Source organism: Bison bison, unplaced genomic scaffold (assembly GCF_000754665.1).
Source record: "Bison bison bison isolate TAMUID 2011002044 unplaced genomic scaffold, Bison_UMD1.0 scf7180017864286, whole genome shotgun sequence".
NCBI lineage: Eukaryota > Metazoa > Chordata > Mammalia > Artiodactyla > Bovidae > Bison > Bison bison.
In genome coordinates this window covers 1,490,475-1,506,330 of record NW_011494858.1, presented here as the reverse complement: position 1 = coordinate 1,506,330, position 15,856 = coordinate 1,490,475, and the positions used below count along the sequence as shown (strand labels likewise).

The 15,856-nt window shown below is 42.8% G+C and overlaps 1 protein-coding gene across 1 annotated transcript in view; it reads left to right on the top strand.

The window, feature by feature from the left end:
* The window catches only part of FHOD3 (formin homology 2 domain containing 3), a 469,739-nt gene that overhangs the window by 332,963 nt on the left and 120,920 nt on the right, over nt 1-15,856 (top strand). The window contains exon 11 of the mRNA XM_010849782.1: nt 376-489. Coding sequence (XP_010848084.1) covers nt 376-489 — 114 coding nt within the window. The remainder of the gene's footprint in view (nt 1-375; nt 490-15,856) is intronic.

Here is a 15,856-nt window from a genome sequence, read left to right as displayed (position 1 = left end):
TTGGAGAAGGAAATGGCAGCCCACTCCAGTGTTCTTGCCTGGAGAATCCCAGGGACAGGGGAGCCTGGTGGGCTGCCGTCTATGGGGTCGCACAGAGTCGGACACGACTGAAGCGAACATGAGGATTTTGTTTAAGCCCTTTGTCATAACCCGCTACTTAGCAGTTTGGGACTTTAGGAAGCTTCTCTAATAAGAAATAATAAAAATGAAGTTAGTAAGTTTCTCTAAGTTAGGGTGATCACTAACAGTGCTACCTTGTCTAGACCTGTTTTTCTTGTAAAAATTAAGACAGTTTGCCGAGTGTTATTCATCTAGTGACTTGTACTCATTTCTCTGTCCCTTCCTGCCCCCAACTTAACCCTCTGTACTCTTCAGATACAGCAGCTTTGGCAACAACTCTCATCACTCCTCGAGACCTTCACCTGGATCCAGTGTGCCCACCACCCCCACGTCATCCCTCTCACCCCCACAGGAGGCCAGGCCTGAAAGGTGGGTTGTATGTACTGACTGCTTCCTTGTCCTCAAGCGAAGGGAATCAGTTTAAGAGTGCCCAAAGGGAATTTGGGATGGACATGTACCCACAACTGTATTTAAAATGGATCACCAACAAGGACTCACTGTATGGCACAGGAAACGCTGCTCCATGTTATGTGGTGGCCTGGGTGGGAGGGGAGTTTGCAGGAGGATGGAGACATGTATATGTATGGCTGAGTCCCTTTACTGTTCACCTGAAAGTATCATGATATTATTTGTTCATCAGCTACACCCCATTACAAAATAAAAAAGTTTTTTAAAAAAGAGTGCCCAAAGAAAAGTATAAAAGAATAATCTGAAATATTTCCCGTGACAGAGTATAGTCCAAAGGTAAGACTGTTTTCTCTCTTTCACACTGTACTATGTAACTATCTTATTAGAGGTGGTAGTTTATTGGTAATCCTGTCTTATCTCTCAGCATCCTAAAGATAGGTATACACATTTGTTCTAAAGTATTTAAATGTGAATGTTTTGATTCACCCCTTAAAAACTGTTCTAGATTTTGTGTTAACCCTGCAATTTGTGTTATACACATCCATTTTCGCCTTTGAATGATTCATTCTATGTACATCAGGAGGTAGTGGGCCCTTTAAGGGCACCTTTAAGATGTTGTTTTATTAATTCAGGACCTACCAGAAAACAAATGAATTACATGGGTCCGTGGATGGAATTTAACTTGGCAAGAGTATTAATTAGACCACCAGAAAGGAACTTATTATTACTCCTAGAAGCAAGGGATTGCACAAGGATGTGTTTACAAGGGAAAGGTAAGGCCTGTAATTTTAGAACAATAAAAACGGCTTCCCTTATATGGCAACAGCACTGAGTTAGAGGAGACTGGCCAGGGTTCCAGTTCTCTCACTGGGAAGTTATTTAATCCCTGAGGGTATGTGCCAATTATGTCAACCCTCACCTTAGAGGGTGGTTTTCTGAGCAGATGATAAGGCACACTTGAACCCCACTGTGTGGGTCCAGTGACAGTGACCGTGTACAATGGTGAGATATAATGTCCAGCAGCTCGTGAATGATCAGAAATTCAGAAGTGAGCAATTCACAGAGGTCATTTGCCTCTAATCCCAAATTTAAAACAAATCCATATTCGCATGGTCTCCAGTATATTCTGAAGGGTGTTTTGCCGACTGGAGATCTTGGAAGAAGGGGGTTGCCTGGCCGCACACCACCTTTAATTTCTAAAATGGTACCTAAACCCACTGGTGTCAGACTCCCAGGTGGCACAGTCCAGTGTGGTCGTGAGCTGGTCACATCTGGGCTTGGCTTGGTCCTGGTCATAAGGTAGCAGATGGATTGCCATGAAATCTCTGCTTTTCACCCTAGGTTACTCGTTCTGGGGATCAACTGAGGTCTCCTGTGCTCCTAGAGAGGTCACCTGGAAAGAGAACCTTTGTCCTATGAGATGTGAGATTTGAGGCTGAAGTGAGAAATATTAGAGTCTGACTTGATATTACATTTGCCGGGTGGCCAGCTCCTTAGGAGCAAGGAAGTAGGCTCCATTCATTGCTATAGTTTCTGGGGCTAGGCTGTGGAAAAGTCGAGGTGAATGCCAATTGAAGGATCCAGGTGAATTATCCACTCACTGTGGACAATTTGGAGGTTTCTAAGGTTGAGAAATTGGAAGGACATGAGGTCCACGGGTTTCCCAAGTCTTCGCCTTTGGAGGAATGTTGTTCCCAGGTCCTAATGGGGAAACCCAGGTCCCATTTGAGCTGGAAGGTCCGGGAGCTCAGGACCCTGAAGGACTCCTGCCTGTGCCTCTTTCCTGCTGGGGCTAGCTGAGTGTCCCCTGAGGGGCTGGGGGGATTTAGTGGGGGAGGGAGAAGAGGGGCTGGATCCCAGAAACCCTTGAGTGCCCTGGCGGAGGCTGGACTTCATCCCAAGACCCTGGGCTGTTAGGGTTTTGAAACAGCTGGTGCCATGAACTAATTGGCCCACAGTGCAGGTGGAGCCAATGGGGCAAAGCTGCAGAGACCAGGGCTGCTCAAAGCTGCCTCTAAGTCAGAGAGAGGTGACCCTGCCCGGGAGTGGCAGAGGCCTTGGGGCTGGAAAGGAGCAGTGGGTTTGTGCAGACTTGGCTGCTGCTGGGAGGGTGGACGCAGGGGAGCCTGCGGATGTTAGAAACAAGGAACTGAGATGGAAGATGCGGGATGAGAAGCAGAGCAAGGATGGAGATGTTCATCTTGGGGTGCACACGGCCTGAGGAGTCTGTCTGACACCCCGGGAGATGCTCCGGTGCTGGTGGGGTGAGGACTTCGTGGTCCTCGGTTTGAAGAAGGCACTGGGTTGAAATCCCTCAGAGGGAGCCCGCGCGCTGAGACCCCGTTGCTGGGTGGCAGCTGAGGCAGGGAACCCTCCTGTTCTGAGCTGCCTCTTCTCCCCTGTGCGCTCCTGCCATAGCAAGTTCACTATATCACTGTATCCACCAGCGAGGAAAGCTGCAAAGGGTTTCTTACTTCCTTTGCATTTGCATGATTTTTGTTTCAACCATCACCATCTGCGACTTTGAAACATCAGATATGGCATTCCATTAAGGCCAGAAAGCCACCAGGCCCGGCCACATCACCACTTTCTGCTCTCACTTTGCCAGCTTATGTTTTGTGAGTATAAAAACCAGTAAAAACAAGAGAGTCCTTAACTCCAAATCATATTCGTATCTCACCACCCTAGCATAATATGTCAGTTGTATTTATAATATTTATTTTTATACAGTTTGATTTTTTCTTTTTTCCTCTTCAAAAACTGGATTCTTTGGATGTCACCGTAATCTATTTTTACATTTACAAATATTTTCTGTCTTATTAAGATACAGGATTGTTTTGACCGAGGTATATACTTCAGGAGGGTTTGTAAGATTTATCCTTGAGATGTTTTATATACCCCTAATTATTGAAACTCAAAAGAAAATCTCTTAGGAAAAACATTGCACTCTTATGAACAATTGCATTTTTGCAATGAGAACCCACATGTTCTGTCAGAACACTCTGGGCTAATAAACAGCATGACACGGCCCCATGCATTACTGGGGAGTTCTAGAAACCCTTTCCCTTGATTTGCAAACAAGATTCACTTCCCTGAAGTCCTAGGAAAATCACGCCAACTAAAACACCCCTTCAGGCAGGTCAGCCCGCGTTGGGACTACAACTGGGCATTACTGTGAGTTTAGAGTTTTCATATTTTCCCCAAGCATATTAGTGTGTTGGATGTTAATAAAACTTGGAATGATAAATTGACCTAGAAAGGAAGAGCTGAAGAAACAATATACAAATTAAGTTAAGCAGCGGTATTAAAATGAACCCTTCTCCACATCTCCTGTTACAGCTTTGTTTACAGGGCTCTGTTAGAAACAGAGAGTGCAGCATTAACTTTCATGAAATTGCAGCTTGAGTTGTACCAAAACAAAACAAAATAAGAAGACCAGAACCATTTGCAGAAGCCCTCAGGGATACAAGATGCAACTGTTTAATGAAAGCAGACTTTTAAAATGCTTCAATTTTGAAAATGTGCTTTTTGAGTGGAAACATTCTAAATATTTTCTTTTTAAAAGAAAACAAAATTACAAGAGCATTTGAACCATTCATCTTCAAGTATTCAAATAAAACAAACAGGCAGACAATCATCACAGCGTGGTCACTCTGTGGCTCTGGCCTGAGCGCATCCTCTCTGCATCCCTACTGCGACATCCCCCTCTGGTGGGCCTTTTCAGAAGAGGCAGCTGCACGCCTGTTCGGTATTGTGACAGTGGCTGCTGAGGGAATTCAAGGGAACAGTGAGGCCAGTGCTGGGGCCTGAAGGTGCCTGGAGGCGGATCAGTCTTTGTGCTGAGGCTGGGAAGTAAGTGCTCTGGGAATGAGGCCCCTGTGCTGTGAGCTGGGGGTGGGTGGTCATGAGCAAGTGAAGATGCTAAGAGCTCAGTGGGTGCACCTTGGAGATTTTAGGAGGCCAGGGAGGACTTCTCTGTGGGCCTGCCAGCATGTGCCTTGTGTACTGAGTCTGTTCTCCTTCTCCCCTTACATTAGTGCTGTTGTCTGCTGTAAATGCCAGTCACCTGCCTGCTTTACACACTAATGTCAGGAGTCCTTAATATATATATGTGCCAATCTAGGTTGCTTCAGGGTGTCCAACTCTTTGCAACCCCATGGACTGTAGCCCGCCAGGCTCCTCTGTCCATGGGATTCTCCAGGCAAGAATACTGGAGTGGGTTGCCATGCCCTCCAGGGGATCTTCCTGACCCAGGGATTGAACCTGCATCTCCTGCGTCTCCTGCGTTGGCAGGTGGATTCTTCACCACTAGTGCTGAGGCCCTAATAGATGTTTACATACAGCTGAGTCACACTCTTGTGCAGCGGAAACTAACACAGCCTGTAAAGCAATTATACTCATTAAGGGTACATGTACGTATGTAACAATGCTTCCCAGGCAGCACGGTGGTAAAGAATCGGTCTGCCAATGCAGGAGATGTGGGTTCAATCCCTGGGCCAAGAAGGTCCCTGGAGAAGGAAATGGCAACCTACTTCATCATTGTTGCCTGGGAAATCCCATGGACAGAGGAGCCTGGTGGGCTACACTCCGTGGGGTCACAAACAGTTGGACACAAGATAAAAATCAAAGCTTAATTGTTAAAAAAAAAAAAAAAGAGTGCTTGTAAGTTTGGGAATTGTTTACCTTGTATAGTCATCCCAGCATTTTGACTTTCTGGAAGACTGTAAGCATAGATATTAGCAATAATACTTCCTTTAGAAATAAAATGGATAGTAAGGGATAAATAAATATTTAAAGTTGCAACTTTAAATTTTGTGTATTATTGTTTATATGGGCCTTTCATGTATGTAGTAGCATTTGAAAAGTGTGAAGGGGTGCACAGTTTGAAAGTGAAGCTTCTTCCTACCCCGTTATTTTTCCCCAAAACAAGGGCTCCTTGCAATTCCTTATGTGTACTTCCAGAGATATTTTATGTTAATGTCAGCATATATGTGTTTAATATAGCTTTACACAAATAGTAATACACTATACAAACTACTCTGCATTCTGCTTTTTTTTACTTAAAAATTTACCTTGGTTCTCTTTCCATTTTGTTGTTGTTCAGTCACTAACTCATGTCTGACTCTTTGCAACCCCATGGACTGCAGCATGCCAGGCTTCTCTGTCCTCCGCTGTCTCCCAGAGTTTGCTCAAAGTCACGTCCATTGAGTCAGTGATGCCATATAACCATCTCATCTTCTGCCGCCCTCTTCTCCTTTTGCATTCAGTCTTTCCCAGCATCAGGGACTTTCCCAGTGAGTCAGCTCTTCACATCCAGTGGCCAAAGTATTGTAGCTTGAGCTTCAGCATTAGCATCAGTCCTTCCAAAGAATACTCAGGGTTGATTTCCTTTAGAATTGACTGGTTTGATTTCTTTGCACTCCATGGAGTCCCAGGGACTCAAAGGTCTTCTCTAGCGCCACAGTTTGAAAGTGTCAGTTTTTCAGCCCTCAGCCTTCTTCATGGTCCAGATCTCACATGACTACTGGAATAACAAACGCTTTGACTATACATACTTTTGTTGGCAAAATCATGTCTCTGCTTTTGAATGTCTCTTTACAGCTGCTCCATTCTTTTTAATACTTTGTTCTCTGGGTGCTGTTTCATATACCCAGTCATGTAACGATAGGCCCTGATGATACTGCAGTATGATTCTTATCTGAGTGTCCTTTTGCACATGTGTGATTCTCTCTAGGATGAATGCCTAGAAATAGATTTAGTAAGTCAAGTTTTTGTATTTCTTCAGTTTTGATTGGTTTTTGCCCAGTTGCTCTTGGTGAAGATTGCCCCAGTTTGGGTTCTCAGCTGCAATGTGTAAAAGACCCTGTGTTCCCAACCCCTCTGCCAAAGAGGCACCATTCAAGTTTTTAGCCATTGCTCTCTGAGCAGTGAAGAGTTGTATGTCATTAAAATGTAAATTTGTGTTTCCTGTTGTGACTGAGCATGATTTAGTATTTAAAGGCACCTCTCCTTTCCTGTGGATTTGTGCTTCATGATCACTGAGTTCTTTTTCTTACTGAGATGTCCAGGTTCTTTATAAACTCCAGTGGGTGTACCTATTACTTTGCTCAGTCATTGGTCTTTCTACAATATTTGTGTGCAGAACAATTTAAATTTTGGAATCATATTTATTAACCTTTTCTGTCTTCTGGCTTTTGTGTTCCTCGTGAGGACAGCTTTTTCTCCTATGGTGGAGGCGGTTTTGTTGCTAAGTCATGTCCTACTCTTATGACCCCATGGACTGCAGCCGGCCAGGCTCCTCTGTCCATGGGATTTCCCAGGCAAGAATACTGGAGTGGGTTGCCATTTCCTTCTCCAGGGGACCTTCTTGACCCAGGGATCAAACCTGTGTCTCCTGCATTGCAGGCAGATTCTTCACCAACTGAGCCACCAGGGAAGTCCCCTTTTCTCCCATGGTTTTTTCTAATTGTTGGATTGTTTGCCGAGTGGTATTCAGACAAGTGAAAAAATTGTAGCTACAGTTTTCTCCCATGGTTTCTTCTAATATTTTTGTAGCTACAGTTTTCACATGGAAATATTTTTTCTACCCGGGAAGTTATTTTGGCATATGGTGTGAGGCAGAGGTCAAAGTTACATTTTTTCACTTGTTTGAATACCATTTAGTGAACAGTCCTTTGTTTCCCGGTCGATTTGTTGTATACCAACAGCAATGCAGGCTTGTTTATATGTCTGTTCAAGGTGCTTCCATAGGAGCGTCTCCCATCTCCTCCAGTGCCCATCTTCTCAGATGGATCAACCATTTGAGGCTGTCAGGAGCCCTCTTTCTTCCCCAGTCTTTGGAATATGACTATATCATCTGCTATCTTGAAACAGTCATGCTGTTTTTGTCGTCTGTTGCTGTGGGGTTTTATATGGTGATTGCCCACACTGGAATAAAGAGCACAGGGATATTTGGGGGAGCTGGGACCAAGCAGTTAGGATGAGGGTGGGAGCCTGACGTGCTGAGCCAGAGCACTGCCTTGTGAGATCTCACGTCCTGTGACCCCTAGAATACCTGTCTCCAGCACTGATGTGGTAACTCCCCCCGCCCGGATGAAGGTCTCCTTTTCCATGCTTTGCCTGCCTACTTTCAGTTACTTTGGCTTTTGTAGTTCTCAGCTGCTTGCAAGCCTATCAAGCATTGCCCTGAGTATCATTGGCTGGTACCCGTGTCTCCCTCATCCTGATTTCCTCCTCCACGTGGACTGCTCTGTATGGGTGTCTGGGTGCTTCTGGCTTCCTGTTCTAGTCTGCTTTGACCTTTTATTATTTCTTGCCTTTGCTAGTATCTACATATGCCTTGAGCTTCTACTTGTCTGGTTTTCAAATCACTGATTTTTTCCAAATATATGATCCGTGTGTTTTTCTGGATCCCAAACACTTGCTGGCCATCTTCCATCACTTGGTCTACACAGTACTCTTCCAAATATTGTGTCAGTAGAGTTAAGAGCTCCATTGTCCAGTGGGCTTTTAAATTTTTATTTTTAATTTAAATTGATCAAAGTAGATGAAAAAAATCACTGAAAAAATCCTGAATAGCACGTAAATGGAATAAAAGGCATTGCCTTTCTTTGTGATCACAGTTCATGGCATAGAGCCCACGAAGGCCAACAGCAGAAAAAGATACCCACACAGACAGATTCCCTACCATTCAAACCAAGAGGCAGTGAATCTGTGTGCTCCTGGTGCTGTGCACCAAGCAGGCTTTCTGCTGGCCTGCTGCTAGGTCCTGATAGCAATCTTGGTGAACAAGGAGTTCCTGTAAGGCATAATGTGGTCTTGATTAAGTAATGGTGTTACATCCAAAGTGCGTGAGAGCAGAGGTACCCGTCAGTTAACAGAGGGAGTTTGCAGAAGGGTCTGGCTTCGTGATGGCTTCACCAGTGACTGTGGACATTAGGGGACCTAGGCTCTGGGTCAGCCCACGTGGGTTTTGGATCTGACTCCTTCTCACCCTTCCTACCGCCATAGATTTAGCCCAGGATCTGTGTCACACGTGGACTATGTATTGCAGTGATGTATGTCTCCTACACTTTCTGAAATACAGATCTGAGCAAGTGACATTTCCTGTTCGGCAACCTTGAGTGCCTCCCACCACTTATCAGCAAGCTCCACCTGAGTAGCATCATCTCTAGGATCTCTCACATTTGGATCCTGCATACACCTTGCAGCTTGGGCAGCCATCAGCACGCCCATCCTCACTGTACTTCAACCCCACAGAAATGCTGCCAGGCTCTCCCAAGGCCCCCTTCTTTCATATTTGCTCCGTCCTCTGGCCAGCCTCCTCCGCTGCTCATTCAGTTGCTTCCTTCTCATCCTCCAAGACCCAAGTAGATGACATCTGTCTGTAAAATCCTCTGACTTCCTCAGGAGGAATGAATTGTGACAGTTCTTATGGGTTCATGCACCTCAGTTTCAGCTCCCAGCCCTTTGAATAATTATGTGTTCATCCTTTTGTTTCTGAAGTGGGGTTCACAAATGTACCATGGTCTGCGTTAGTGAACCTGGGTTTCACAAAGCCATGGCATAAAGATGGTTCACCTTTCTGGACTGGGCATTTGATTAAAGAGTCAAGGAAAATCTTTAAGATAAGCAGGACTGGAGAATCCACATGTAAATTGTAAAGATAAAAGTGTTTGTTTTTGCACGGAAGCACTTTCTGCTTGTCCCATGTTCTGCGTCCCGTGTCTGCATGTCCCACTTCTTTGTCAAATAACCAGGAGAACAAACGCAGGAGCAGTTTTAACCTCTTATTTTCTTCCTTTGGAAAGTGAGATTAGAGTAGATTTTTACATTTTTATTTTATTTTTTGGACATTCTACATGGCTTGCAAGATCTCAGTTCCCTGACCAGCAATCAAACCCTGACCTCTAGCAGTAAGAACGCTAGGTCCTGACCCCTGGACTGTCAGGGAATTCCTAGGAATAGATATTTTGTTTATGTATTTATTGATATTTTTAAATTAGACAATTCTATAACCCTTGTTTACTTTAAGAGTGTCTATAGCAACCTTCCTACATGGTGTAACTCCGTTGGTAAAGAAACTGTTTGCAATGCAGGAGACCTGGGTTCAATTTCTGGGTCAGAAAGATCCCCTGGAGAAGGGTATGGCAACCCACTCCAGTATTCTTGCCTGGAGAGTCCCATGGACAGAGGAGTCTGGGAGGCTACAGTCCATGGGGTCACAAGAGTCGGACATGACTTAGCGACTAAACCATCACCATCACCATAGCAACCTTAAAAAGTATCAATACATATTGTACTTCTGTTGGGAAGCGAGAACATTCACTTGTGTGGAAGAGAGTAGGTGAGATCTGTAACACGCAAGTCCAAATATCACTCATCAAAACACTACAGATTGAATAGCTCCACCCATAGGGCTTAGACACTCAGGTGTCCCGTGCAGTCAGCTGAGCCCGGCACCACCTTCCCTGCTTGTGCCCCCTCTCCTAGTGGGACAGGTCCTGACAGCCAGGTCTCCAGTTCTCATTGGCTACAGTGGTTTTGGACTGGCGTTGTGCACAGATCACAGAGTGAAAATGGGTAGGAAGGATAGGGAAGAATTCTCCTTCAGAAAATGTATTTCTGGGTCCCTGATTCCATTTCCCCGCTTCCCACAAAGCCAGGCCATGAGTAAGTAAGTTTTACTATTATAGTGGAAGAGACTGGGTTTCTAAGTTGATTTTAGAAAGTGTGTGTGTGCACACACATATATAGATAGAAATATAGATCAGTATCTAGATAGCTAGATAGAGATAGAAACACACACACTCTCTAGTCTTTGTACAATCCTAGCACAAAACCATGGGAGCCAGTGATAGCTGGAAACCTGTTTGGGCCTGTGAACACACGCAACACCCACCCACACACACACGCACTCTACATACTCATCCATTTCATTCAGCAAGTGTTTACCGGTGCTTAGAATGCGCCGTGTATGCTGACCTGGGAGCCCAACATCGACTGAATGAGACCCTGTCCCTGGCTTCATTGAGCTTATACCCTAGTGGCAGAAACAGAAGACAAGCAAATGGTCAGCAAATAAATATTGTGAAGAAAATGAACTTTCATTGAGGAAGTGGAGAAAGAGAGGCCATCAGGGTGGGGACACCAGCATGGGTCCTGTGTCCTCGTGACGGACACCTCTAGTAAGAGGTCTGGGAAACCGAGTCACCAACACAAGACAAATTGCACCTTGTCCCCCTCCACTGAGAGGGCAGAGCGTAGGAGGGAAGGTAACAAGGGAGATAAGAAAATAGAGTGATTGCACATCTTTCTTCAAGTCATGATCCTGGAATAGTTAGAAGACTGTGTTTGGAAGATACATATTCAGAGGAGAGGCGAGCATGCCGATGGGGGTGCAGGTGGGCGGTGAGGGGGTAAGTTGGCCTGGAGTGGAGAGGAAGGGAGAAGACCAAAAGGATGGGCCTCAGTTCAAGCCAGCATGGCCTGGAAACTGGGACATGGGAGGGGCTTGTGCAGTCAGTGCTTTTGGAAGCTGCCAGGAGAATGTGTTAATTGTGAAGCCAAATATAGGTGGATGTATGATGGAAAAGGACTGATCTCCTTCTGGCTAGAGGACTTACTTGGTCTTAGATGGGAGGGTGGGAAGTAAGACAGAAGGGGCAAGAACTGCTACATTCCTGGGCTCGGGGCCTGCAGAAGGGGCAGGAGGACAGGACAGAGCGTGACACCAGCCAGGCCGGGAGGATGGCGTCATCCTTTTTGCATGAGCCAGGACAGCCCGAGAGACAGCACAGGGCACTAGTCTCCACGCAGCCGCAGGCGCCCTCCTGTGGCCGGGAAGCTCAGACCTGCATTGAAGTGGTGTGTGACCGGTTGGGGAGGAGAGAGTGGAAGGAACCTTTAAAACCACATCCCCATCTTCGGTGACAGAATCCTGAAGGGTTGTAGCAGTGTTGATGAAGAAAAGTTACCTGTTTCTTAGGTCTGCCTTGAACTTGCTCATTTCATCATGAAAGCTGGGATATGGCCCTGAAGGTGTGAAGAGGGTTCTGATGTTTCCTTGTTTCAGGGCAAGCAAAATGACTTTTATAGCTGGGCACATCCCAGAGTTTCCTCTTGTCTATGATCATTAGTCTGGCTGAGCCCAGTTTAATAAGCAGGTTGTGACAACAGTCTCACCATTGCAGGAAACCATATTGCATCATTGATTTGCCATTTTATTATTACTATTGACCTCTAAGTCTTCATATTAAATCACCTACTTGTGAATTAAGTGATAGTTTCAAGTATCAATTTGTGAGGTTAGTTTGGGTTTTGTTAATATTTAACCAGAGATTATGATTTATTTTTGATATAAGAAATGTAACATATAAGATATAATAACTTTATATAAAATATATTAGATGTTATATAAGATAACATTATATAAGATATATAACATTGATATAATAAATGTAATATATAAGATTTGCTTATATAAAGCAAATATAAGATTTGCTTCTTATATGAAAAGATTTTACTCAACTCAAACTTACCAAAGGAGCATTTATTTTAAAACAGCATTTGCAGTATGATTGACATACAGAAAATTGCACATAAGTTTTGACATATGTTGGCCAGTGAAGCTATTACCACAATTGAGATAATGCTCAAATTTATTACTCTAAAGCATTTTCTCACACCCTTTTGTGATTATGACTGCCCTTCCCTATCCCCAAGCAACTACGGATGGTTTTCTGTCATTATAGATCAGTTTGCATTTCTGAGAATTTCGTATAAATGTCATCATGCATTAAGTACCCTTGGAGAGGGTTTGGCCTTTTTCAGCTAGTGTAATTGGTTTGGGACTCCTCGGTTTTATTGCATGTTTCAGTAGTTAAGACCTTTTTATTTCTGAGTAGTACTCAATTGGATGATTGTACCACAATTTATGTTTACCTCTTGATTGATACTTGGGTTCTTTTCAGTTTCAGCTATGAGTTGTTGTTGCTCAGTTGCTAAGTCATGTCCAACTCTCTGCGACCCCTGTGGACTACAGCACGCCTGGCTTCCCTATCCTTCACTATCTCCCGGAGCTTGCTCAAACTCATGTCCATTGAGTTAGTGATGCCATCCAAATATCTCATCCTCTGTCACCCGCTTCTCCTTTTGCCATCAATCATTCCCAGCATCGGGGTCTTTTCCAATGAGTTGGCTCTTTGCATCAGGTGGCCAAGGTGTATTGGAGCTTTAGCTTCAGTACCAGTCTTTTCAGTGAATATTCAGGGTTGATTTCCTTTAGGATTGACTGGTTTGATTTCCTTGGCTGTGAATAGTTGTATACAAATCTTTGTATGGAAATTTGCTTTAATTTCTTCTGGATAAATAGAAATGGCTCAGTCATATGGTAGGTACATGTTTAGCTTCTTAAGTATTATTAAGTAAACTATCTTCCAAAATGGTTGTATACCAGAGTAATGCTGACCTCATAAAAGGAGAAGAAATATCTTTCCTTCCTTTTCAACTTTCTATAAAAGTTTGTGTAGAACTGTTATATCTGTCTTATGTATTTTTTAGAATTCACCAGGGAAACTATCTGAGAGTAGAGTTTTAAACTATACATTCAATACCTTTAATAGATGCTTCAGTTCTGTTCAGTCGCTCAGTCGTGTCCGACTCTTTGCGACCCCATGAATCACAGCACGCCAGGCCTCCCTGTCCATCACCAACTCCCCGAGTTCACTCAGACTCAACGTCCATTGAGTCAGTGATGCCATCCAGCCATCTCATCCTCTGTCGTCCCCTTCTCCTCCTACCCCCAATCCCTCCCAGCATCAGAGTCTTTTCCAATGAGTCAACACTTCACATGAGGTGGCCAAAGTACTGGAGTTTCAGCTTCAACATCAGTCCTCCCAGGACTGATCTCCTTTAGGATGGACTGGTTGGATCTCCTTGCAGTCCAAGGGACTCTCCAGAGTCTTCTCCAACACCACAGTTCAAAAGCATCAATTCTTTGGCACTCAGCTTTCTTCACAGTCCAACTCTCACATCCATACATGACCACAGGAAAAACCATAGCCTTGACTAGATGGACATTTGTTGGCAAAGTAATGTCTCTTCTTTTTAATATGCTGTCTAGGTTGGTCATAACTTTCCTTCCAAGGAGTGTCTTTTAATTTCATTTAATTGGCTGCAGTCACCATCTGCAGTGATTTTGGAGCTCCCAAAAATAAAGTCTGACACTGTTTCCACTGTTTCCCCATCTATTTCCCATGAAGTGATGGGACCAGATGCCATGATCTTAGTTTTCTGAACGTTGAGTTTTAAGCCAACTCTCTCACTCTCCACTTTCACTTTCATCAAGATGCTTATCTGATATCAATTCATAGCAAGTCATCTATTTCTTCTTGAGTGACCATTAGTAGTTTTTGTCTTTCAAGGGATTTTTCCCTTTCATCTAAGTTGTCAAGTTTATTGGTGTAAAGTTGCTCAAAACATTCCCTTATTCTTTTTTTTAACGATTATGTGTATTTATTTTTGACTGTGCTGGGTCTTCATTGCTGGGCAGGCTCTTCTCTAGTTGCAGCAAGCCAGGGCCACTCTCTGGTGTGGTGAGGGGTGAAGCCACTCTCTGGTGTGGCTTCTCATTGCGATGGCTTCTCTCGTCACAGTGCACAGGCTCCAGGTGCACAGGTTTTGGTACTTGCAGCACCTGGGCTCGTCAGTTGCAGCACAGGCTCAGTAGCCGTGGAACATGGGCTTAGTTGCTCTGAGTCATGTGGGATCTTCCTGGATAAGGGATCAAACCCTTTCTCCTGAATTGACAGGCGAATTTTTTACCACTGAGCCCACAAAGGAAGGCCTTATTATTCTTTTAAAAGCTGTAGAATCTGTAGTGAAGTCACCTCTTTCAGTCCTACAGTTTGTAATATTTGTCTTCTTTTTTTCTCTAAGCAATCTGGCTAGAGGTTTATTAATTTTATTGATTTCAAAGAATCAGCTTTTGGTGTTAGTTGTCAAATTTTTTTTTGTTTCATTGATTTCTACTCTATATACTTGTCTGCTTACTTTTGGTTAAATTTGTTCTTATTTTTCTAAATTGGAAGATGAGGCCATTGTTTTGAGATTTATTGCCTTTTCTAATAGAGGCATTTACTGTTATAAATTTCCTTCTAAGTATTGCTTTAGCTGCATTCCACAAATTTTTAACAGGTTGTGTTTTTATTTTAACTTAGTTCAAAATGCTTTTTTAATTTCCCTTTTGATTTATCCTTTTTCCATAAATTTTTTCAGAGTATTTATTTAGCTTATAAATATTTGTGGATTTTCCAGGTCTTTGTTATTGATTTCTAATTTAATAAAAATGGGGACAGAGAACTTTTTTTTTTCTTTATTTGGAAGGAGCATGTATTTGTATGGGAGAGTATATTTTGTATGGCTTGAATCCTTTTAAATGTATAGAGCTTTATTTTATAGCCCAGAATATGGTCCATTGTTGCAAATGTTCTGTGTGCATTTGAAAAGAATATGTATCCTGATATTATTGGGTAGTATGTTTTATATGTTTTATATTTAAATTGGGTGGAATTAATTTTATATTTAAAGTGGGTTTTGTTTTATTTTTGTAAACAGCATATTGTTGAGTCTTGCTTTTTTTCTTGAATCTGACCACCTCTGCCTTTTAATGGGGATGTTTGAGCATTTATATATGATTATCAACTTATGATTGATAAATTATTATGCTTGCTTTAGACAATCTATTATCTTTTAAGCATATTTAAACAATGATAAATATGCTTTATGTTCACATATTTTATTTTTTTATTGTTTTTATTTATTTGTATAGATCAAGGTGCCTATGTGATGTTATTTATCTTCTACTTGAAGGGTTTTCTTTAACATTTCTTGTACTGAAGATATTCTGATGATAAATTCCCTCTGTGTTTTGTACATCTGTAAAGGCCTTTATTTCCCCTTCAGTTTTTAAAGGTAAAGAATTATAGGTTGACAGGTTTTTTTCTTTCAGTGATTTAAAGATGTTTCTCTACTTTGTAGCTTTTATTGTTTCTGACAAATATTCTGCAATAGTTTTTGTACCTCTGCAAGCAATATGTCATTTTTCCTCTGGCTGCTTTTAAGATCCTCTCTTTTTTATTGGTTTTAAAATTTTGATTTTCATGTGACATAGTGTAGTTTTCTTCATTTTTAATTTTTTTTGTGCTTGAGTTTTGTTGAGATTCTTGGATCTGTGGGTTGTAATTTTATCAAAATGGGAAAATTTTCAGTGCTTATTTCTTTAAATTTGGGGGTACTTTTCACCTCTCCTTTCTTTTGATAACTTTAA